General features: G+C 41.3%; 1 protein-coding gene across 2 annotated transcripts in view; it reads right to left on the bottom strand.

Moving 5' to 3' along the window:
• Window positions 1–22,998, bottom strand: part of PLCB4 (phospholipase C beta 4) — a 356,606-nt gene that overhangs the window by 38,002 nt on the left and 295,606 nt on the right. For both annotated transcript variants that reach the window (XM_064475875.1, XM_064475874.1), the window contains 5 exons: window positions 22,546–22,670; window positions 20,583–20,634; window positions 13,452–13,554; window positions 11,398–11,562; window positions 8,236–8,440 (listed from right to left, as the gene is read on the bottom strand). In XM_064475875.1, the coding sequence (XP_064331945.1) occupies window positions 8,236–8,440; window positions 11,398–11,562; window positions 13,452–13,554; window positions 20,583–20,634; window positions 22,546–22,670 (650 nt within the window). The remainder of the gene's footprint in view (window positions 1–8,235; window positions 8,441–11,397; window positions 11,563–13,451; window positions 13,555–20,582; window positions 20,635–22,545; window positions 22,671–22,998) is intronic.

Below are 22,998 nucleotides of genomic sequence, written 5' to 3'. Positions count from 1 at the left end.
TTTCTCCTCTGGCCAGAGGCATATACACCTCAGTTTCAAATATACACTTTGTATATACATGCATGTATTATATACAGACACATAAAAATCAATTTCCTTCTTTGATATGCAATATATGCATATATTCATGCACATGCAAATATAGCTGATATATTTATGTATGTTATACATATGCAAGTACATGATAAATACTGCATATCAAGGAAGGAAACTGATTTTAATAACCACATTTAAAATAACACATAACCAGAAAATGAGAAGCTATACCTTAAATATCTCATAACTCTACATACTTACATAACCATTTGAAAATGTTATTTATTTTTTTCCTTGCCTAAGCTCAGAAAAAATATTTCAGGAAGCAGTTAAATAAATCTGGCATATTCCTGGCCAAAGTTTTGCATATTCAAGTAAACCTGGTGTCTTTCTTTGGTGCCGATCTGACATTTCATGAGGTGTCTTCCCTCACATGGGGGAACACCGTGGCTGGTATAGCTCACGCAGCTCAGCGTTCCACAGGACAAACCACTGTGGCAATGATGAATAATTAACTCAGCATTGAACCGGGGTGTGAACAGACCTGTCTAGGGACTAGCCACACTGAATATCCAGGGTAGTGATACATGCACAGAAGCTTCTGCCTCTACAGAACCCACAAGGGTGAGCTAAAATTTCCTAGATACTTCACTCTGGAAACTTTCTTTTTGAAAAGACACCAATCTGCCCTTTCTCACTTGCTTCTTTCTTCTGGACTTAATAGAAATTTTATGTATTTTTTTTTTTTAATGCCAGCTATTTGGGGGTTAAGTGTCATTTCTAAAAGGCTGATCTCCTGGTGAAGAGTTTCCATGTATGTTCTGGTTTTCTCCTCCCTCCGTCCCGCTCAGCCTTCCTCACTTCCACATAGAGTTGAAAACATCCATTTGGGCACCTCCAGGCACTGAGAAGAAGATAGTGATTCCTTAGTACAGACTTCTAGATACTTATCGGCTTTTCAGGAGAACTCCAGGTGTGGTTGTTGGCTTGTGTGTTTAGTCACTGCTTTTCAAGGCACTTGGGGGCCTCAGCATTGAGCACCAGCCATAGCACTGGGGACCCCCACCCCATGTGCCCACTCCTGGTCCAGGTTCCCTACGGTTCCCCACCCTACTGATTCTACTTCATCAAGTGGAAAAGGCAGCAAAAAAATACATGTTCCCTGTTGGCTGCAAAGCGATGCTAATAAAGATCAACCAATCCTACAGCTATGATTTTGGATTAGCTCTTTTGGCTTCTACCAAATGATGGCACATTTCCCAGACTGCATTTCTAGGAATGCTAGAAAACACAGTAGGTGCAGGGGGCAGAAGATGCTGTGGTTGAACAGAAATGGGAAATGCTCATGTCTCCCACCTTCTCAGATGTTCACAGTGCATATCAAGGAACTATGCAATAAATACGTGTTTAAATTCACCGAGCCCAGCACTTCCAGTGTTCTTCACCATCATCCATTCTGCCTCCTTCCCACCAGAACTTCTCTTCTTGGCCTTCTTACCAAAATTTCTTGTAGTTCTGAAGATGTCATAAAGATGGATTATCACTGCTATGTGAGTAAGTTTTTCAGCAAATATTTGATAGAGAGAATAAGACATTTTAGCAACCATGAAGAAGAGAACAAAATGGAGAATCTTTAAATTGTATGGGGAAATTCTGAGGTCATAACCCACAAATGGCATCTTAATAAAGGATATTCCTTGTCTGAAGCCATCTGATGTAAGAAACAGCCAACCACCTCCACAAAGAGGTTGGAAAGCAACCCCGTGAAGATGCGGGACAGAGTGAACAAGAAACACCCCCACCCCACGCTGTATCCTTCATCGTAAAGGGGAGGGAAAAGAAAGGGGAATTAGGCAAATAAACAAAGAGCCAGCACGTCTCTGCAGACATAACACAGTGTACTTGTAGAAGAGGAGAGAAGACCTACAGTTGCAGGAGCAGTGATGAACACCGCTCAAGGAAGGAGGGCTGAGAGGCTCACGGAACACAGCTCGGAGTGATGCCTGAATATCACACGGATGCTCCACGAAGCGCAGCTTGGCACGGACTCTCCTATTGTTCTCCCCCTACCACTCAGTAATAACACCAGAAATGCAAACGATAAAACCCATCACAGCAACAGGGGGTGGGGAAAGAGAAATACAGACACTTGTTTAATCGTCATTAGCTCTGGAACTGTTTCTCGTCACCAACCGCCATGGCTAATAGTGACAAGGCTGCTGCCATCGCCCGTGGCGTTTGCACCTACCGACAAAGCAGGAAAGAGCACCCGGCACTCCGAGTCTCCCTGAATTTGACAAATGCACCTTAGCACCCACCTTGGTACTTCTATTTCGTGTATGGGCGGGAGTAAATGAGGGGACCGTTTTACTCTACGTTCAGTGGAAAATAATATTGCAAGACATTAAAGCGAGGCTTCTTGATTCATGGTGAGTCATTCTCCTTCTCAATGTTAGCATTTTTTTTTCTTCCACATTCAAGTTTAATTTCCGAGAGCTGAGAGGCTTCATCTCTGTTCTTCAGCCCAGAGATAATTTACATGTAGGCAGCCCAGGAACAGGAGGACCTGCGGAGAACTCAGGAGCTCCAGCAGCCACCTTTGCTGGTGATTTCTTTGTGTGTCTTGGGAGTTGTTACACTCTAGTAAGGAGACAAAAAAGCAGTTGCACTAGAACGCCCTGCCGCTGTCTCCTGAGGGGGCAGGGAAGGCAAACAGGGAGCTCACAGGAGTGGAAGGAGGTCGTGGAAGGAAACCCTGGCTCTAGAATAATCTTGTGGCAGGAGGGAACTTAACTTGGGCAGCCCTGAGTGCAAGGCTTCTGAAGAGCACCACATGCAGGAGGGTAGAAGCAATCACGAGCAGTTGCAAAAGCACCTAGTTGCCTCATCGGAAGAGATGCAGCATCACATGCTGACCTCACAGCACAGGACCCCGATAAATAAGTGACCAGAAGCTCCTGTAAATGCCCAAGCCCTTCCTAAGGATCTGCCTTAACCTGGAAAAGCCACTTCGAAATATTTTTCTTACTGCTCTAAAACAACACCACCTCTCTGATGTTCCTGAAATTAAAAAAAAAAATTTTTTTTTAAAAATCACATAGAACACAGAGTTGCTGGTGCTTAAAGATAATCTCCTAACACATCAGAATTCTGGAGCCTCTTTGTCAGCACAGGATTAAGAGATTTTTCTTAGGATGATGAATTGCTTATGACAAACTAATTTACTGCAGCAAACTGAAGGGTAGAGTTAGGGAGAAGAAAGTAAAACCAAAGTGTTTTCCTTTAGCTCATTACAAATAAATTAAATGAAAACAAAATTAATGGAGGGGTTGCTCTGGTCGGGTACTGTTCCAAGAGCTCACTGGGTCTTCACTTACGAGGTGGGGACCTCTGTTATCCCTGAGCTGCAGTGAGGACACTAAAATATAAACTGTTACGCCAACTCATCCAAGGCCAGCCAGCCAGGAAGCCAGGGGCTCCATCAGTGTTCTTATGTACCTCCCACATGGCCTCAATGAAACAGCATCCTTTCAGGCCAAGAAAAAATAGTCTTTGAATCTCAAACCATTACATTCATAGAACTTTATCTAGACATTAAAATGCATTTGAGACCACTTCAGAAATTGATAGAGGGAGAGAGATCTTATGAGTAAATTAAAATCTGATTTAAACAATTACTTAAGAAAAGGGGGGAACAACTCAACTTAAAAACAAAACAGAAAGAGAAAGAAAAATAGCATATGATAACATTTATATGTGGAACCAAAAAAAAAAAAAAGACACAAATGAACTTATTTACAAAACAGAAATAGACCCACAGACATAGAAAACAAACTTACAGTTACCAGTGCAGAAAGGGTGGGTGGAGGGGTAAACTGGGAGTTTGGGATCTGCAGATACTAACTACTGTATATGAAACAGATAAATAACAAGGTCCTACTGTATAGTACAGGGAACTATATTCAATACTTTGTAACAACCTATAATGAAAAAGAATATGAAAAGGAATGTACATATATCTGAATCACTATGTTGTGTACCAGAAATTAACACAACATTGTAACCTGACTATACTTCAATTAAAAAAAAAAAAAGGGGGATAGTATAGTATATTTCTGACAAAGGAGTATGTGACCAAAATCATATAAAATGAGCTCAATCGGATTCGTAACTGTAAATATGCAATATGAAACGATGAGAGACCACGTCTACTGTCACAATCCGGAAGCGGCATGCTGCCATACTGGACAGAGCATGCTCTGTGATGCTCCGGGACGTTGTCCCAGGCAGTGGGGACGCTGCACTAAACCTCCACTCCTACTCTCAAGTAGTCATTACACTATTAAAGTTGGGTATGTATCCATGCAGAATTTTTGTGCATTTTATGTGCATGTATAAAAAGATAGTTGTAGGGTAATAATAATAAGATAGCCTTGCAATTTGCCTTTTCACTCAGCAATGTATCACTCTCATCTCCCTACGTTCAAACACTGACAGCCAAGTCGTTACTTTTAATGGATGCTATGCAGTAATTTACAGTATGGCTATAACAGATTTTACCAATCCCTATCAATGGATTTGGGTTATTTCTAATCTTCTTTATTCAGATAACACTGCATGACATTAGAGCATAATTTTAAAAATTTCTTGCTGTTACTAACATGACATTATAGCAAGCTTGCTCTTAATAACCTGATTAAAGAAATCATTCCTCGGGTAAGTATTTGGTGGACTATAAAATCGGGGACTTCCTTAGCTTAGTCAGGCCTAAGAGGTCTTACTTCTGTAACTGGATCTAAACTTGTGGAGTGATTTTCAACAAACTGACCCCCCAAAAAGCCGAGAAGACATAATTTGCCAGATGACTGAGTGTCCTGAAAATGTGACTATTTTCCTGAAGTTGCCCAAACTACTCAACAGGAACAGCTCACACTTCTTACTGAGTAACACTGCTTTTTGAGGACGCATCCTCAAACACAAACCAGATCTTTTCAGTTTTAACACCAGATACCCTGTGTTTCAGCTTCTTCAGAACGTCTACATCCAGCACCTTCCTTAGCAAGACCTTGGCCAGGGCTGCTTCACTGTCTGAGGAGAAAGCTGGTCTACCCTCTCTGCTGTGATACATCATTCATCTTTCTGGCCCAAACAGCTACTGACATCCCTCTGAACCTCACTCTGAATACTCACGCCTTGGCTCAATGCTCCAAACACCTTCTGATATACTACCCTTTGGGCACTTAGATAATGGGTCACACTTATCCGCGTATACACAGACACCTGCTTACGTATATGTATGTGTGTATGATTCTTGAGGGTAAGTGTACATGACTTTTTCAACTTCACATCTCTTCCCCAGGCCATTCATAGAGTAGGTACTAAATAATTGTTGAAAACATCTTTTCCTTTGAGAAGAATACCTTCAATGAATATATCAATGATACACCAGTTTTCCTGATCAAACTAGTAAATGCTAACAAAAGTTACTGCTCATACACTCTGACGGGTTATTTGTCAACCTATATTTAAAGCTCTAAATACGTATACACTCCTTGATGCAAAAAAAATCCACTTCAACGAATTCATGTTCTGGAAACAATCAGGCACACTCCCAAAACTTTACATGTAGGGGTCTTAGATGCAATATTGCGTATAAGAAAGAAAAACAGAAATGACTTTGGTGCTTCAATGACATAAATTACAGCATACAAAAATGGAATCCATGCAGCCAATAAAAATATTTCATGACATGGGAAAGCACTCTCCATTATGTGAAAAAAAAATTAACCCTCTGAAATATGAATCTAAATGAGTACACGCAGTAAAATCCAATTTTATTAAAAATAAAATAGAGGGAAGAAATGAGTTTGGAAGTAAAGGGACCAGCATGGTAACAGAGTTCTCTATGGGCAGTGGATTTATGCATGACCATTTAAAAATTTTTATACTGTCAGATTCTCTTTCTGATGCATATTTTAGCTACTTTGCCTTTTTTCAGGATAAAAACTGCTAAACATATTTGTGGAATGAATGAATCCATATTATCTTCAGGCACATAAAAATCTGAAGATGTTATCGAACACATACTTTCTTTTTTTCTCTAGAAAATGCTGGAGTGCAACAGAGCAGAGATTTATTTTGAACTTTTTCCTATAGAATCAACGAAGAATGTCAATGTTCTAGGGAACAGGGACCATGTAGATTTACTATGTGCTGGTTCAGTACATGCTGGAGGTGAGTTAAGCAGATGCAATGTATCAATCAAGAGGCTGCAAAGACCAGAAATTTGGAAAAAGGTCTTGTATTCTTATTTTGCTGTTTTCACATAAGTCCCTTAAATAAACCCTCATACTGTCTGCCATTGGTTTCTTCACATATAAAAGAAATTACCAGAGAACGCTGAATAAACAGTCTTTGAACGTGAAATCTGAGGCTAAGACATCAACTGCAGAATCCCATCAAGGATAATCCAGTACAGAAATTTCAAGTGCTTCTGATAAAAACACTACAATGTTAGGAAGGAACACTTGCAAGACTGTTTTTAGAGATCTGAATCAATACTTATACATATATTGACACTAATAAAACTACATTCTACATACAGACATTTCTTCAGCATAGACTGATGTAAGTCCACATCCATTATGAACAATTTCACATTTCCGGACTCTGTTCATATAAAGTGCTGGGTAAAAAGTAGGAGCTCAACAATCTCTTTCCTTTTCTATTCAAACAGCCCATTTCCCTGGAACGGATTAGAGTTTCAGTGGAAAAGAAACATATGGGAAGGGAAGACAAACCTTGGAAGTCTTCTGGCACATTTGTTCATGCAGCTATTTCTAAAAGGTACTAGGCATTACACACTCTCTGCTTTCTGAGTGCAAGTATGTGGAACATGATTTAATCCATCTGCTGATGCCCCGTGGCAACCACGTGCTCCTAGAAACACACATGCAGGTCTCCTGTCTCTTTTCTGATCCACTTACCCAGACCCGCACCCTCCCATCCAGCCTCTTCCATGCGCTCTTAGATCTGTTACTGTGTGTTGTAGCTTCTAGTAGGCTTCCTTTTTTTGTGTGTGAAAAACAAAGGAAAGCAGGAAGGAATCTTTACTCTTGATTTTGGAACTGAAAAATCCTCATGGCTTACTTATTTATTTTTTTAATTAACAACCTGCCATCAGGTTAACGTTGAGCATTAGTTGCAGAAAATCCGCCCTCCCGTGAAGTACATGTTATTCAAAACACACAGCAAAATAACCCAAAGTAACCCGCACGACACTGTGATGTGTTCTAGTACAGCACAGAAATCAGATCTGCATCGAGAACCACACACACGTGCATGCACGCAGTTCTGAGCCTCGTTCTGTTGTATCCTAGGATTAAGGAACACATACTTCACAAGGATGCTGTGAGGAAGACAGTATCAGTACCTCTGCCCTACAGGCTGGGAAATGAGGGTTTTTGAGGTGAAGTTACTGTCCCGAGGTCACTAGGCTAGCCGCGGAGAGTCAGGACTTGAACCCTGGTTAATTTGATGTACTTTGCTGTACTGTTTCCTTATGGTTCAATAGACTCTGAGGATACAGCAGATCTCTGTTTTCTTTTAATGTTCTTGGCATAGTTCGGAGTTGTAAAAAGTTAATATGTTTGGGTTTAAGCAAAATCCTATGACTTGGTCCAATGTTTGATTCCTCCCATTGATCTACCTTAGAATAACCAAAGGTGGTTTTCTACGGCCTGAGAATTGGGATTTTTTTTTTTTTCTGAAATTGAACTCTCTTGTGGATTTAGGGGAAAAAAATCCAGGCATGCTGATACTTGAGTTCAATTTAAATCTTTTAGTGAAACCAACTGACAAGATATCTATGGTTCTGCATCACTGATGTCTTTTCCTCCTTTGAATGATTGTATAAATATATTCTCCCCAAACATATTTGTGAAAATCGAAAGCAATGTAAAATGATTGTGTTTCAAAATAAGAAAGAACCTTAAAGACAATGTAGTCGTGCCCATTCATTTCTTACTAGGAAACCTGAGGTTACTATTTACCCCTGATTTCTTTACGGCTACAAAGCGTGGCAGCATTGCAAGAATGGACTTTTTTTAACCATAGGTGAAATATTTTATAATCGTGTAATTTAAGAAAAAAAAATATACATATACATAAAAATAGCCTGTACCTAAAAGTTTAACTTACCTCCAAATCCGTCAGGCACATATGTTTTAAGAACAATATTGCAGAAAATTGTTGGCAGTGATAAAGGTTTATTCCCCTCATTTCGAAGGGAAATGTGTCGATAGCCCGCTTGGAGACCATCGAGGGGAAGAATCCTTTGGCCAATCAGTTTGTTGTTGTCATCATACACGGCGATTCTCAAGACAGCCAGGTCAGGGAGGATCACCTGCAAACAGGAAATGGAACTTCAGCCCTTATTGAAAACAGTATGGAGATTCCTCAAAAAACTAAAAACAGACTTACCATATGGATCCAGCAATCCCACTCCTGGGCATATATCCAGAGGGAACCTTAATTCACAGACACATGCACCCCAATGTTCACAGCAGCTCTATTTACAATAGCCAAGACATGGAAACAACCTAAATGTGCATTGACAGATGACTGGATAAAGAAGTTGTGCAATATTTATACAATGGAATACTACTCAGCCACAAAAAAGAATAAAATGACATTTGCAGCAACATGGATGAAACTGGAGATTGTCATTCTAAGTGAAATAAGCCAGGAAGAGAAAGAAAAACACCATATGATATCACTCACATGTGGAATCAAAAAAAAAAAAAGAAAAAGAAAAATGAACTTGTTTACAAAACAGAAACAAGACTCACAGACATAGAAAACAAACTTATGGTTACTGGAGGGGGAGGGTGGGAAGGGATAAACTAGGGGTTTGAGATTTGCAGATACTAACTACTATATATAAAATATATAAACAACAAGTTTCTACTGTACAGCACAAGGAACTATATTCAACATCTTGTAGTAACTTTTGGTAAAAAGAATATGAAAATGAATATATGTATGTTCTTATATAACTGAAGTATTGTGCTGTACCCCAGGAACTGACACAACATTGTAAACTGACTGTACTTCAGTATGAAATGGGACTTTTCATTGGTTTTTGAGATGCAGCTCCCAAGAAAGACAAGTCTAGGAATCTGGACCATATTCACACTGTTCTTAAACACTCCTTTATGGCTAAAATAAGCCCATGGTCAATTTGCATTCCTAACGTACACTGTATAGGGTGCAGTGTCCAAGCCATTGAGGAAGGCAGTTGGAAAAGGTTTCCTGGAAATCACTCCCTGAAAATTGTAGGTGGCAAGGATGTGAAAGATTACAAATCCACATTTTGCTATCTTTCCCTATTGCACTCATGTCATGGATGAGCAGAAAGAGACTCTGAGAAACAAAGTGACTTGTCTTGATCTCAGAGATGGTCAGTGACAGCTGGTTCTGGGCACTGGGGCTCTTGACTTCTAATCCTGTGATCTGTCTACTCCCTGGGCTGCTTCTGACATCTAGCCCTGTTTTTCAGAATCTAGAAAGTATCTTAGAGGAAATGCCTCAAGCATAAAAGACAATTTATGCACAACTTTGGATTCTCCCTTTACTTTGCACTCAGCAGTATTTAACATCTTTGGGGTGATTAAATAGAGTAAGAAGGGGCAGCTCCAAACATTAACATGTACCTAAGATGTCTACTCCTGCCATCCTCAACTGAGTAAACGCACATAAAATCTAGGCTCAGGCAGCAGAATCCCTACTCGGATATAAAAGAACAACATGACAAAAGAAATCCACTGTTTTTCATCAGGAATGCCTTTTAGTAGCTACAGCAGCCAAGTCATCTTGGCTGATTTGAGCAAAAATTAGCCAAGATGCTAGACAGTGAAAATAAAAGATAAAGCTAGACAATGAGCTGGCTGCCTACTTACACCTAGAGGTTATAATTTAATTCCAACTTCATGAAGATTAAAAGAAGAAACCAGATTCAGCCAGCTTTAGTCACTGTACTGTCTCTCACGTGGTGCAAGAGGGCTTTCCTCGTGAGATTAGCGCAAAGAGCAAAAACAGTAACAAGAAAGCAAAAAAAGGTAAATAGAGCACTTAGTATCAGTAAAAGGCAATGTAACTTCTGAAGAACAGGGATGGGTCCAAAACCAGCATCTTGCTTCTGGGGCCAGTAATGTCACATGTGAAATCCAAGTCTGATCTGTCCCCACTCATCACAAACAATGCCTGAGATCAACTTTCTAAATTTCTGGAAATGTGTGTAGAGATCATTGATTATGCTCAAAACACTGGCCATACTGACAACAGATCCAGCCATCTAGCTGTAACAAACCGGGAAACCTGGGAAGGAAAAAAGCACGCATCACAGCTGTTTATGCAATTCACACTGCACTCTGCAGAAGAGAAGGCGAGGACGGCAGGAGGGGAGGGGTGCATGGATAATGCTCGTCCTGTACCAGGGAGAGCCGACATTTCAAAATGGCTTGATTCACTGAATTATACTGATCTTCTATAATCTAATTTCTGTAACCCAGTTAGCCAATTCTGAGGTTGATAATCCCTATTTTTGTCAAGATAAAAAGCTGATCGTCTGTGTTGCATGACATACAAATGGAACAGAAGCACTTGGAAAACCTGTGCCTTAAGAAAAAGCAAGAAACCATCTTGGCCAGGATAACACAACATGTGAGAGAGAAGCACAGACATTCTTGGAGGCAGCACCGCCAATGCATGGATTTTTTAATCCATCTTCAGTTGACAAAAGAAAAACAACTGGGAAAGATAGTCACAAGATTAAAACCTGAATCATTAGAGGGAATGATGCTCTAAAGATAAAGGATAATAGGGAGAAAAAAAACCAAAAAGCCAAAAAAAGCAGGTGACACACAGAAAGCCATGAGTTGCCACACTCTCTGGATGCACAAGACAGTACCAACTGACCCACTGAAGGACATTCATTGGCCTTAGTTCTGGTGCAACATCCTACCCGGCCTCTTGGCTAAAGGGACAGTACCAGTACCCAGCTGCTGCCAGGGCAGGGAAGAGCTCACCCACGTACAATGGTGTCCACCCGTGGGGGCTCACCCTAAGTAGACCTGGAGCCTGGGCATGGCCATGTGGCAGGTGGGCTCCTCCAAGGAGGAAGGAGAGCCCAAAGGAGGAGTGGGAAAGAGAGACAGACCAACAATCATATGGCAGCCACAGAACAGATGCATCAGAAGAAGGGGCAAAGAAGACATCTGGGGTTGAATAACGGCCCCTACATGCACCGAAATGCGGCTCCCGACTTGGCCGAGTGAGACTGACACGTGGAAAATACCCTACCTTCCGAAACACGAATGACTCTTCATTGTAAACGGGGTTGAGTCCGTTGTTCATCACCATGCGGGTTCGGAATTCTTTCCGGATGGTGTCAGTGGGCAGCCCGTACATATCCACCTCCACGTACGTGCCGATCTTCTTATCGGATAAGAACTGACCCGAGATGACCTGGAGCAGCAGAGAGGTAGGACGAGAGAGAAGTGAAGTCCGTGTGATTATCAGGGGCAAAGAGCAGTCTGGCAGGCAGGAGTTCTCTGTTCATCTTTAGAAGGTCTCACTTTCTATGGAAACAATGTACTCCTTCCTTATTAAATTAGAATATTATTAAGCAACCACTATACGTGAAAACTATTCCAGGCAGAGGTCTTGCTTTTGAGAGCTGTCTAGAGAAAGAAAGAGGGAAACATACATCAATCACACACTACAAACACAGTGTCCACAGCCTCTTCACGGAAGTATCCATCCCTATGAAATGAAGCAATGGGTTCAAATGTGCCCTAAGATCCCTTCATAGCTCTGAAATTCTGCCGTGCCACACTTCTGAACTCTTTCAAAAGCTTTGTAAAGAGACAGAAAGAAAACCATGCCAAACTGAAGTTGACAATGGTCAGACAGGACAGTGTTATTTTTTTGTAAAGACCGGAGTTAAATTCTATCTATTATAAAGCCATGGAGAGATTATTTTTCCCTTACCTTCCAAATGACAATAGCCATTTATTAGGGTTTTTTTTTTCACATTATCTAATAGCTAATAATTTTAAAACAAGTTTTTGAGGTATAATTGACATAAAATAAACTATACATGTTTAAAATGTAGAGTGAGATCAGTTTTGACACAGGAGCACATTTGTAAAACTATCACCACAATTAAGACCACAGATATTTCCATCACCTCGCCAAGTTTCTTTGTGCCCTGTGGTGGCCATCCCTCCCTCCATCTCTGTCTGGAGGACATCACTGATTTATTTTCTGTTACTATACATTAGTTTGCATTTTCTAGAATTTTGTGTAAATGGACTCATAGAGTAGGTATCTTTTTCATTAATAAACTTTTTAATAGCAGTTTTCAGTTTATAGAAAAACTGCGAAAAAAGTACAGAGTTCTCACATTCCCCTACCTCCCCACCCACGACCTCCCCCACTGTGGGTCGCCTGCACCACGTGTGGTACATTTGTTACAACCGACGAGCCATCGTGATCACCCAAGTCCACAGTTTACACTGAGGGTTCACCCTTGGGGTTGTACATTCTATGGATTTGGAAAAATGTATAATGACATGTAGCTACTATTGTAGCATCACACAGAATCACTTCACGGCCCTAAAATCCTTTGCGGTCTGCCTGTTTATCCCTCCCCACAACTCATGGTACTTTTTTGCTGTTTCTGAAGTTTTGCCTTTTCCCGGAATGTCACATAGTTGGAATCATACAGTATGCCACTTTTCCAGGCTGGTTTCTCTCACTCGGTCAGGTACATTTAAGTTTCAAACATGTCTCCATGACTTGATAGCTTATTTCTTTTTAGAACTAAATAATATTCCACTGTCTGGATGTACAGCTGTTCATCCACTCAACTACTAAGTGGCACTTTGGTTGTTTTAGAAATTTTGGTGATTATGTGTAAACCCGCTACAAACATCCTTGTGTGGGTTTCTGCGTGGACGTAAGTTTCCAAATCGTGTGGGTGAATGACAAGGAATGCAATTGCTGGATCATGTGGTAAGAGTATGCTGAGTTTTGTAAGAGACTGTCACCCTGTTTTCCAGGGTGGTTGTACCACGTGGTGTTCCCACCATCAACGCATGAGAGTCCCCGTTGCGCCACATACTGTACCAGGTGCTTTTTTGATCTGATTTCTCTCATTAAAAGTAGCTAATGATTTCACTTGTGGAAAAAAAAAGTCTCTCAAGAAAAAAAAAGAAAGAATTTAAATCAAAGTTGAGAGCCACACATGATCTTGCAACTTGACATTAAATATTGTAACGGTAATTTCTGAAGACTTTTCCGAGACCCCCTGCACACACGTTTGCACTCTTCTGGGAGAGAGGGAGCCTTACCTGCACGGAGCAAGTGGCTGCGATAACGCCATCAACAGGTGTTTCAGAGAAAGGATCAAATGTGCGGTCGGGCCGCCTCATGAAATCTGGCTTGAGAAGGTACCTGGTGGGACAAAAGCATCGGAGGAGTTTATTTCACTAGTTGCTTTTATAAAGACTAAGACCATCACTATTCAAGACACCGAATACATCTTTTTCCCCATTTCTAACTGAGGAGCTAAGCTTTTGGGCAGAGGTTCCTAAGCACCAAAGAGAATATCCCTGCCCTGTGGGCAATCCTGAGGGGCAGCAGGGAAGAGGGAACGTTTTCCAGATTCCAGGCTCCGGGACATCCATGATTTTCTGACACCATCACCTTTTCCTGAACTTGCTTAGGCCATGGACCCCTTCAGACACTTCCTCTTACAGGCATAAAATAAAACGCAAAGAATAACAATGAAAAACCAATTACAAGAGCCATAGTTATCAAAATATGGAAAATGCATATTCTTTATTAATTATGTTTTAATTAATATATTAAATTGTGAGATCTAATGGCAAGTTTGATAATTACCAGAGTTTCAAAGCACTCATAATCATAAAGGTATTTTGAGATTTCTAGCAACAGGAATGAGATATACATATATCTGTGATTTACACTGGTGTCAGAATCAGAGGCATTTCTGTCATTACTGTGGATTGCTTTTTATGTTAATAGTTGGGAAATGTCACATTTCAGGTAGAGGTAGGTGAAAATAAAGATGTTATTATTTCTCCATTCCTAGCCGGGGTAATTAGGCAAGAAAACGAAATAAAATGTATCAAGCTTGGAAAGAAGTAAAACTATTTCTGTTTGCAGATGACATGATCTTGTATATAAAAAAATCCTAAAGAATCTGCTAAAAAGCTATTAGAATTAATAAATGAGTTCAGCAAGGTTATAGGATACAAAATCAACGTATAAAAATCAATTTTATTTCTATGCATCAAGCAATGAACAATCCAAAAATGAAACTAAGTGAACAATCTCATTGATAATAGCACCTAAAAGAATAAAATACTTAGGAATACGTTAACAAAGTAAGTGCATAAACTTGAAAACCCCAAAACATTGTTGAAGAAAATTAAAGAAGGTCTAAATAAATGGAAAGACATCTCATGTGTATGGATCAGGAGACCTCACACTGTTAAGGTGACATTATTCCCCAAATTGATGCACAGATTCAACACAATCCCTATTAACATCCTGGCTGGCTTCTGTCTAGAAAATGACAAGTTGATCCTAAATTAAAATAGAAACTCAGGAAAACCCAAAACAATCTTGATAAAGAACAAAGTTGGAGGTCTCATACTTCTCAACTTCAAAACTTTCTACAAAACAACAGTAACCAAAGCAGCTTGGTACTGGCAAAAGGATAGACACATAAACCAATGAGATAGAAATGGCGGTCCGGAAATAAATTCATACACTGATGCTCAATTGATTTTTGACAAGGATGCCAATACTATTCAGTGGGAGAAAGAATCGTCTTTAGACAAATGGTGGCAGGACAACTGCATAGCTGCATGCAAAAAATAAATAAATAAAACTAGCCCCTTCTTTAATTAACATCCTAAAGTAAAATGAACTCAAAATGGATCAAAGACCTAAATGCAAAAGCTATAACTATAAAACTCTTAGAAGAAAACATAGGGATAAATCTCTGTGCCTCGGGATTCGGCAATGGATTCTTAGACATAACACCAGAAGTGTAAGCAATGAGAGAAAAAAGTACATAAACTTGACTTCATCATAAAGACGCCTGCACTTCAAAGAACAGTCTCAAGAAAGTGAAAAGCCAAGCCACAGAATGGGAGAAAACATTTGCAAATCATGTATCTGGTGAGAGACTTGTATCTAAAATAAATGAGGAACAAATAACCCAGGTAAGAAGTGGGCAAGTGGTAAGACAGACAAACGGCCAGCAAGCACTTGAAAAGATGCTTAGTATCGTTAGTCATCAGAGAACTCAGATCAGCACCACAATAAGACAGTTGTTGTACACACACGCTAGAATGGCTATAATAAATAAAGAGATAATAGTAAGGATGGATGAGGAGGTGGAGAAACTAGAGGCCTCAGACAGCACTGCTGGTGGAGATGCAACATGGTGCAGCCACTTCGGAAAACAGTCTGGAGTTCCTCAAACAGTTGAACACAGAGTTACCATAGGACCCAGCGATTCCGTTCCTAGGTATGTGCCCAAGAGAAGTGAAAACATACGCCCACGCAAAACCTTATAACCAATGTCCACAGCAGCACTATTTATAACAACCGAAGATGGAAACAATCCAAATGTCCATCAAAACATGAAGGGATATATAATCGAAGGTATATCCATCCATCCAAGGGAAAAATTTTCGGCAATAAAAAGAAATACAGTGCTGGTGCATGCTACAACACAGGTGAACCTTGAAGAGATTATGCTAAGAGAAAGAGACATAAAAGGTCATGCAGTGTATGAATCCATTCACATGAAACGTGCAGAATAAGCAAATAGATAGTAGATGAGTGGTTGCTTAAGGCTGGGATAGGGGGCAGGGGATACTGCAAAGTGATAGCTAAAGGGTATGTGTTTTCTTCCTTGATGTGATTAAAATGTCTCAGAATTGATCCCCAGCGATGGCTGCCCCTTAATCCCACAGGGTATGGCCACAGAATTACGCCTCCGCTGGATCCAGAACTTTCCTGAAACTTGTGTCAAAGAACTTCATCTCTCTAAAAAAATTTGTTTGTTAGAAATGATTATAACCATAGACATGAAAATTCCACACTAGTATGAACAATACATAAAAGGGAAAAAAAGCACCTCCCTTAAAACTATAGATTTGCTTTTACATGTAAAAGAATCACCATTTGGGATCAAATTATATTCCTTCGGAGTATAACTTTTACTAGTTTCTCCTCTAGATATGTCAGATTTAGTATTATCTTTTAAAATACAACCAAAAAGGAATCCTGAAGCATGATTTTTTTTTCTTTAAGTTTAAAGTCACTTGTTTTTTTTTTTTTTTTTTTTGCTTTTGACAAAGCTGCCATTCTTTGCTATCATCTTAAGTCTGAACAAAAAGTGCTACAAAATAAAGCCACATTTCACTTGGATGTAACCATCCATAAAGAACTTCCAACAAGGGACAGCGGTTTTTAAACCAAGGATATACAGAGTTTATAGAATCGTTCAAATATTAAAGATGACTTGGAACATGCACCTGTCTCCAAGAGAATGCCACTTGTAATGTTCATACAAAAGCTCTCTAACTGCATAGAATACACTGTTTTCTATGTTTACTGAGTTTTAGATTTGGACCTTTTTTTGTGGCTAGTGTTAACCACTGGAAAATCTGATGATGGAGCAAAAACTCAAGACTTGGGATGGGACCACAGATGAGTAACTACTATACTTTGCACACTTCTCCAAGGGAAGCCTGCCAGCTTCCTGTGGCCAAGTGTCAGACATCAGCGGCCAGGGGAGGTGATGGGTCATGTTTCTGGCTTTCACAGGGGGCAGCATTTGGACTCCAGTTGTGGGAAATGAGGGACTCTGCCTCCTGAGAAAGGTGGGACTCTGAGGTCCACACAGGACTGTAGTCATCTTTCCAGTCCAGATTCTCTTTGGACAGTGGCTGTCCGAGATTCAGGACCCTCTGTGGTGGCCCTCAGTCATTTCTGAAGGGTCAGGAGACTCTTCTCGCCCAAAATAGGGAAATGTGATTTTGACTGATGATGTCTCTGTGCCAAAAACATTCCTCCACATTCCCCACTCTCAGACCTGTTTCGAAGAAAATGAATCTGTGAGCAATCACAAATAAGGAATGCCAGGAGAAAAGGGCGAGAAACCTGTGTGATTCTCCACAGGAGGCAGCCTTCAGTGTAACGTGTTCCTTTATATACTCAAAAAAAAGAAAGAACGCATAGCAGGTTGACAGGATCCCTAGCTTGACTCTGACACTGAGCCAGCTTGTCTTGAACGAATGTCTGTTCTGGTCCTGCCTGAGGCAGCAGGGACGGCCACCTGCGGGGACACCTGGGGCTGTGCGTGTCCAGCGGCCCTGGGCACCCATGGGGAAGCTGATGCTGGACGGGCGTGGGGAGTGTGCAGCTGCAGACGCTCTGTTCTTGGCTTCATGCTCTGCACACACTGTCCTGAAATTCTTAATGATTTATGAGCACAGAGCCCTGGGGCCCCACATGGAGCTGGTCCTGCCTGGTGTTTTTCAGTGGAGGAAATGAACTCATTCCAAGCATCCAGGTCTGTGTGGTGGACATGGGTAAAGGCCAAAGCTGATGGCAAGTGGCTGGATGCCAGGATTCCCTGTGGACTTCCTAGGGTCTCGGAAGGCAAGGGCAGGAGAGAAAGGTGGCACTCAGAGGATGGCGTCATAAGGAAGTCTATCCTATGTCATCAACACTCCACTGTTGTACTTACCAGCAAGAAAGCAAAAATGGCTGCTGACTATAAGATACCATGGATTTTAAGACATGCTCCAATTTGACAGAAAGTTCTATAAAAAGTGTGCACCTTTGAATCATAAAACACCGTACTATTTTGATAGCAACCACCCAATTTCCTCTGAAAGCCTGAAAAGACTTGAGAAATTAATTGGTTCTCTGTTGTTCCGTTGGGAATTATAGAAGTCTCTCAGTTTTCCACCTTTTAAATATGAGTCTGTTATAAACGACTGCTCACTTTCTGGGTAAAAAAAACCACACTTACTAGACCCAGTGGCGTGGCCTCCTCAAAGATCAGCCCACAGACCAGGCAGGGATGCCCAGGTAAGTTTCCAATGTTTTTTTCACTATTGGTAGATCCAGGACTTTGCACACGGATGCTCCATATAAAACAACTATTGTTTGTCACTGCAGGCCTAAAAGGCACAGGATGTCCCTTTACGGAAACGCAGCCCTCAAACACAGCCCACAGGGATTTTTTTTAAGTCCCTGCAGGTGGGCAGGAGATTGACAGGGCAACGCGGTGAAAAGACGCCTCGCTCTGGGAAGCGCATCCTTCATGGCTGTCCCCGTATCTACAGCTAGACTCCTCCATCCCATGGGGCACAGCACGCACGTGAGATTTCTTCTCTTTGCCCTGTTGGTGACAACCACTGCCTCCAAGCTGGCTGCAGGGAAAAGGGACGGGGCAGAGGTGGGGCACAGACCCTGAGCAACACTGTGAACGGCTCTTGTAGTCAGGCTGCCCCAAGGAACAGTCAATACTTTTTAGTCCCTCTGGTGGGACTCAGGCTTTTGGTTGCATCACTTCTGACACATGAGCACAGAATTCAGCTAACGTAGCACCATCTTTGCTTATGAACGTATTTTAAAATAAACAATGGTGCGGAAAATAAGATTCTGAACATGCAAACTCTGGCAAAATGGAAATTCTTGAAAAGAAATGGAGTGAAGGTGGAGAGCTCCCATTGGGACCGCTTTCATGTGGACACATCCCCCCCAACCCCACATCAGGACTAGCCATCAAACGGCTGAGGAGGGAGTGGAAAGACCCCTGGGGATGGCTGGGCCCCAGGAAAGTTCTGGACGGGAGCACAGCCGGGTGTGAGCCGTGCGTGTTCCTCACAGGCCTGGTGTGAACAGATCGCTCGTTTAATCTTGCGTGATCCCTGCACGTGATCGGCCCCATGGTCTTAAGCTTTTCTTCAAACTCACTTTGGCACAGAAATGGGCAGTTTGTGAAGTACTTCAGATTCACTCAGTTCATCCCCACTGAGCGGTCGCGACAAACCCGGGGTGGCGAGTGTTACGGCTTCCTTTTATCAGCAGGAAACGAAGGTTCAGAGTCTAACACACCCGCCCAGGGCAACTCAGCCAGCACGCAGAGGACCCGGGGCTCAAACCCGGAAGGCTTTTGCCCCCGCACCGCAGCCGCCCCTGAGCCTCACTGCCTCAGCCCCCACTGGGGGTCCCCCCATCAGTTTACGTGCACGACCACCTGGCTCTGAACGCTCTGCACTAAATAACGAAATAGCTTTAAAAATACCCTGAAATGTGTATTTGGTCGTTTTCTTTTTAACTATATAATTTTCTTTTCTTTTCCCTCCTGTTTCATTGAGATATAATTGACATAGAAGACTGTATCAGATTAAGGTGCACAATTTTTATTTCTTTCAAAACACACAGCAGAGGAAGATGGCCTGTTTGCTGCAGGTGGGTGGCCCTGGGAGCAGGGTTGTCACCTGTGGGTGGAGGCGCCCTGGCGGGCAGAGGTGGGAATGTGCATTTTGAACCCACACTCGCTGAAAATTCTGACCGGCTGATTTTAGTGATGGAAATCAGATTTCCAACCAGCGAGGCCAGGAACGTTCTGACAGTAGCATCGTGGGAGGAGATGGTCCTCTGCTGGATCAGTCTAGAGGTCTGAGGGCAGTGCTTTGGGATTATTTACCTGCCGTGCTGCTTAGAAACGTTTGCATGGAGAAAAAGGGCCACACAGTTTTGTTTTTTTTTTTTTTCCCAGCTGTACAGAATTTTAACTTCATATTTCCATTTAACCTTTCAGCGTGTTGGTGAAATTAACATTTCCTATTTCACAGCTTGGTTCACAGATTTTAGGGAGTGCTATTTAAGTAAACTAGTACGACATTCGCAGCATTATTTTTCGGTAACTGCTATTTACAAGACATGCAAAACAATTAAGAGAGGACAAAGCTTCCTTCTGAGCTGAAATAAACTCCATTTGACACCCGTGGCTTCATTATAAATCAAATCAACTTCACCTCACTACTTGTCCCAGGTCAAACACACATATTTAATGTCTGTGTCTCCCTCTGTTGTCCAGATGGGCAGGGGTCATGATCTGTCCCAGCTAGGAAAACCTCTGCTACTGAATTTAAAGTGAGAGAATTAAACTCTAGAGTGTGTATAATAAACTGCTTAACTCATGGTCAATTTTTTTTTTTAATCTGCTGAGCAAAATTGGGGGTCGATGGAGAATGTACGTTGCAAATGTAATTGACCTGGGGACGTCATTTGTTTCTCTCTCCTCCCTCAAACCCAGCTTAAATCCAGGAGCCCCTAATTAAAAATGACACGGTTTCATTACAGCTGTAGCATGGAGTGTGGAACACGGTGACAACAGTTTAAATCACGTTACTCACCCGCACGATCCATTATACTCAAATTTTCCCTGATTCAATTGCATCGCTAAATCTGTCAAGAGACAAAAATAATTTAGCATCTCGTCTCCCTGGACAAAGAAGATCTTGATGGGGTGATTTTGAACAATGGAAATCAGATACTGATCCCAGGCTGAAAGGTTTTTTTTTTTTTTTATACCACAAGGTACCTCTGGGTCTGTTTAAGGCACACAACTCTCTGTTTCATGTTGCAATCACCTTGTGTTTAATTTAAATTAGACATAAAATGCATTTTCATAAAGATCATGTTGGCATGGCTTTAAAATTTGGATTCAGTATGTGAGTTATATGATGGTTCTATCAGTGTTGAGAGTTCGGATGTCCAACCTGACACAGATTTGGAGAGGATGCACCTTAGGACCCCGAGGAAGGGTATGTGGGAGATACCCAGTAGGGTCGTGTGAATATAAAGCACCATTAAAATGAATCAAAAATAAACGAAGTATCACAAAAAAATTGGGGACTTAAAGAAGAATTCTTCTGGTGGGGTCTACACTGGCAGGGCTTATGATTTTCCCCTTGCAGCCGAACACTGTCTTCTTTCTTTTCATCAGTGAAAGACATGAGTCGGCTGATGGATTCTTTTTTTATTCTTCAAAATCTTGCGATCAAACCAAATGTTAGAGAATAAAACACAAGTCGACCTAGTGAATAAACTGCTTTCGGATCCTTTAAACCACATAACCAACTGATTGGCAACAAAGAACACAACCTGACCCCCTTGTAAGTAAATAAAATCAGCAGTGCCTTTTGATCTTATTTTGTTTCTGCTAGAAACGCTCTGGGATCGTACTGGTACCTGGTCCCAGTTTAGCAGAGTGAGCCTGACAGGGCTACTGTCAAGAGACAAAAGTAATCTAGTGTCTCGTCTCCCTGGACCAAGAAGATCTTGACAAAGAAGTCTGACTGGAGCTCCTGCTCACTAAGACAGCGCCACCAAGGGGTGGGAAACACAGCCATGCCAAAGGGATGCAAGTCGTAGGCGCTTTAGGTCAGTTCAGATAATAGGGAGGAAGGTGGACTGAGATTCACAAAGTATGATGGATGGACTAGAGAAAGAAAATGCCCCCTAAACTGGGAACCATGGGAGGTACCCTCATATAGCAAAGGACAGAACAAGAAAGGTGTTTTCTTTTTTAACCAGTTTTAAGGACCACGCTGTGGCATTAACCATAGAAAGTACATAGGTTTTGTGGCATATTTCTCGCTTGTTTTAAGTGAGCAACTAGAGCGTATTATTTTTTTTCTATCTCTAACCTTTACCTTGTGATCCTCGTCTTAAGCAAACTTTGAAAACTTAAAAAAATTTTTTTGTTTATGCATTTATAAAAATTGACCCCTCTCCTCGCAGGGAAAAAAAAACAATCACTCTGTATTGGAATTCTGCCTCAGAGTGCACTTTGGAGGAGCAAGTTATACATTAGTACGTCTAAGGGTTTATTACTTCCTAAATACCATTTTAGCAACCTTAAGGTGAGATGCCACTATGTTGGTGATTTCTGCTGAATGTTAACAGTGGCAAGGGTAACTTCCAAAGGAGAAATGAGTCATCATTACTGGATAAAAACACTCAAATTTCTCTTATTTCATTCTGTCTCTGGACAGGAAGATAAGTTTGATCCAAAAGGAAGAAAAATCAGAAATATTTTGGAAACAGGGACAATGTTTAGCAGATCAGTCATGGCATTTCCAAAAGGAAATTCTATTTAAATCAAAATCTATCATCTTCTACCATTGTTTTATCCTTCTGCTTTGAGTTTTAAATGCCTCAACATTATGTAAATCCAACAACACATTGTTTGGGCCATATGTCGACTTCCTTTAAAACTGCCCACAGCCAACTGACTGCAACTGCCGGCACCCTCCAGTCAGAGCGGTCAGAGTGTGCTCCTGGAATTTGAGGTCACTGGACATTGGTTCCTACCTGGGGTTTGATAGTTGAGTGACACCATCTGGCAGCCAGCGTTCCAGAAAATCTGAGGCATGTAATTACTGGAATCGACTCGGCCCCCCTTGGGGTAAATGCGACTCATTTGCCGTTTATTGTAACTGTGTAACGTATTAAGGAAAATGGTTGGGGGGAAGCGCATTCCAGCAGTGATGAATATATAACAAAGAGCTAAGACAATGACGATCTGGATCAATGATAAACATGCAGACAACAGAAGAGAAATTTCACATTTATAAATGATGCTTCAGAGAAAAACCACCACCCACCGTGTAAATTATAAAAGCAGGTCAGCCTTTGGGCAGATTTTCCCAGCTGCGGTGGTCTTCCACATATATTATTATATTAGTTCTACAACCACAATTATATATTAGCCATTGATCTATTTCAGAGATTCCTGCCAAAGCAGAGTTCACCAATGACTCGTCC

This window comes from Camelus dromedarius, chromosome 18, assembly GCF_036321535.1.
Source record: "Camelus dromedarius isolate mCamDro1 chromosome 18, mCamDro1.pat, whole genome shotgun sequence".
Taxonomy (NCBI): Eukaryota; Metazoa; Chordata; class Mammalia; order Artiodactyla; family Camelidae; genus Camelus; species Camelus dromedarius.
The sequence above is the reverse complement of the archived record's forward strand: the minus strand, read 5'-3'. Positions and strand labels throughout refer to the sequence as shown.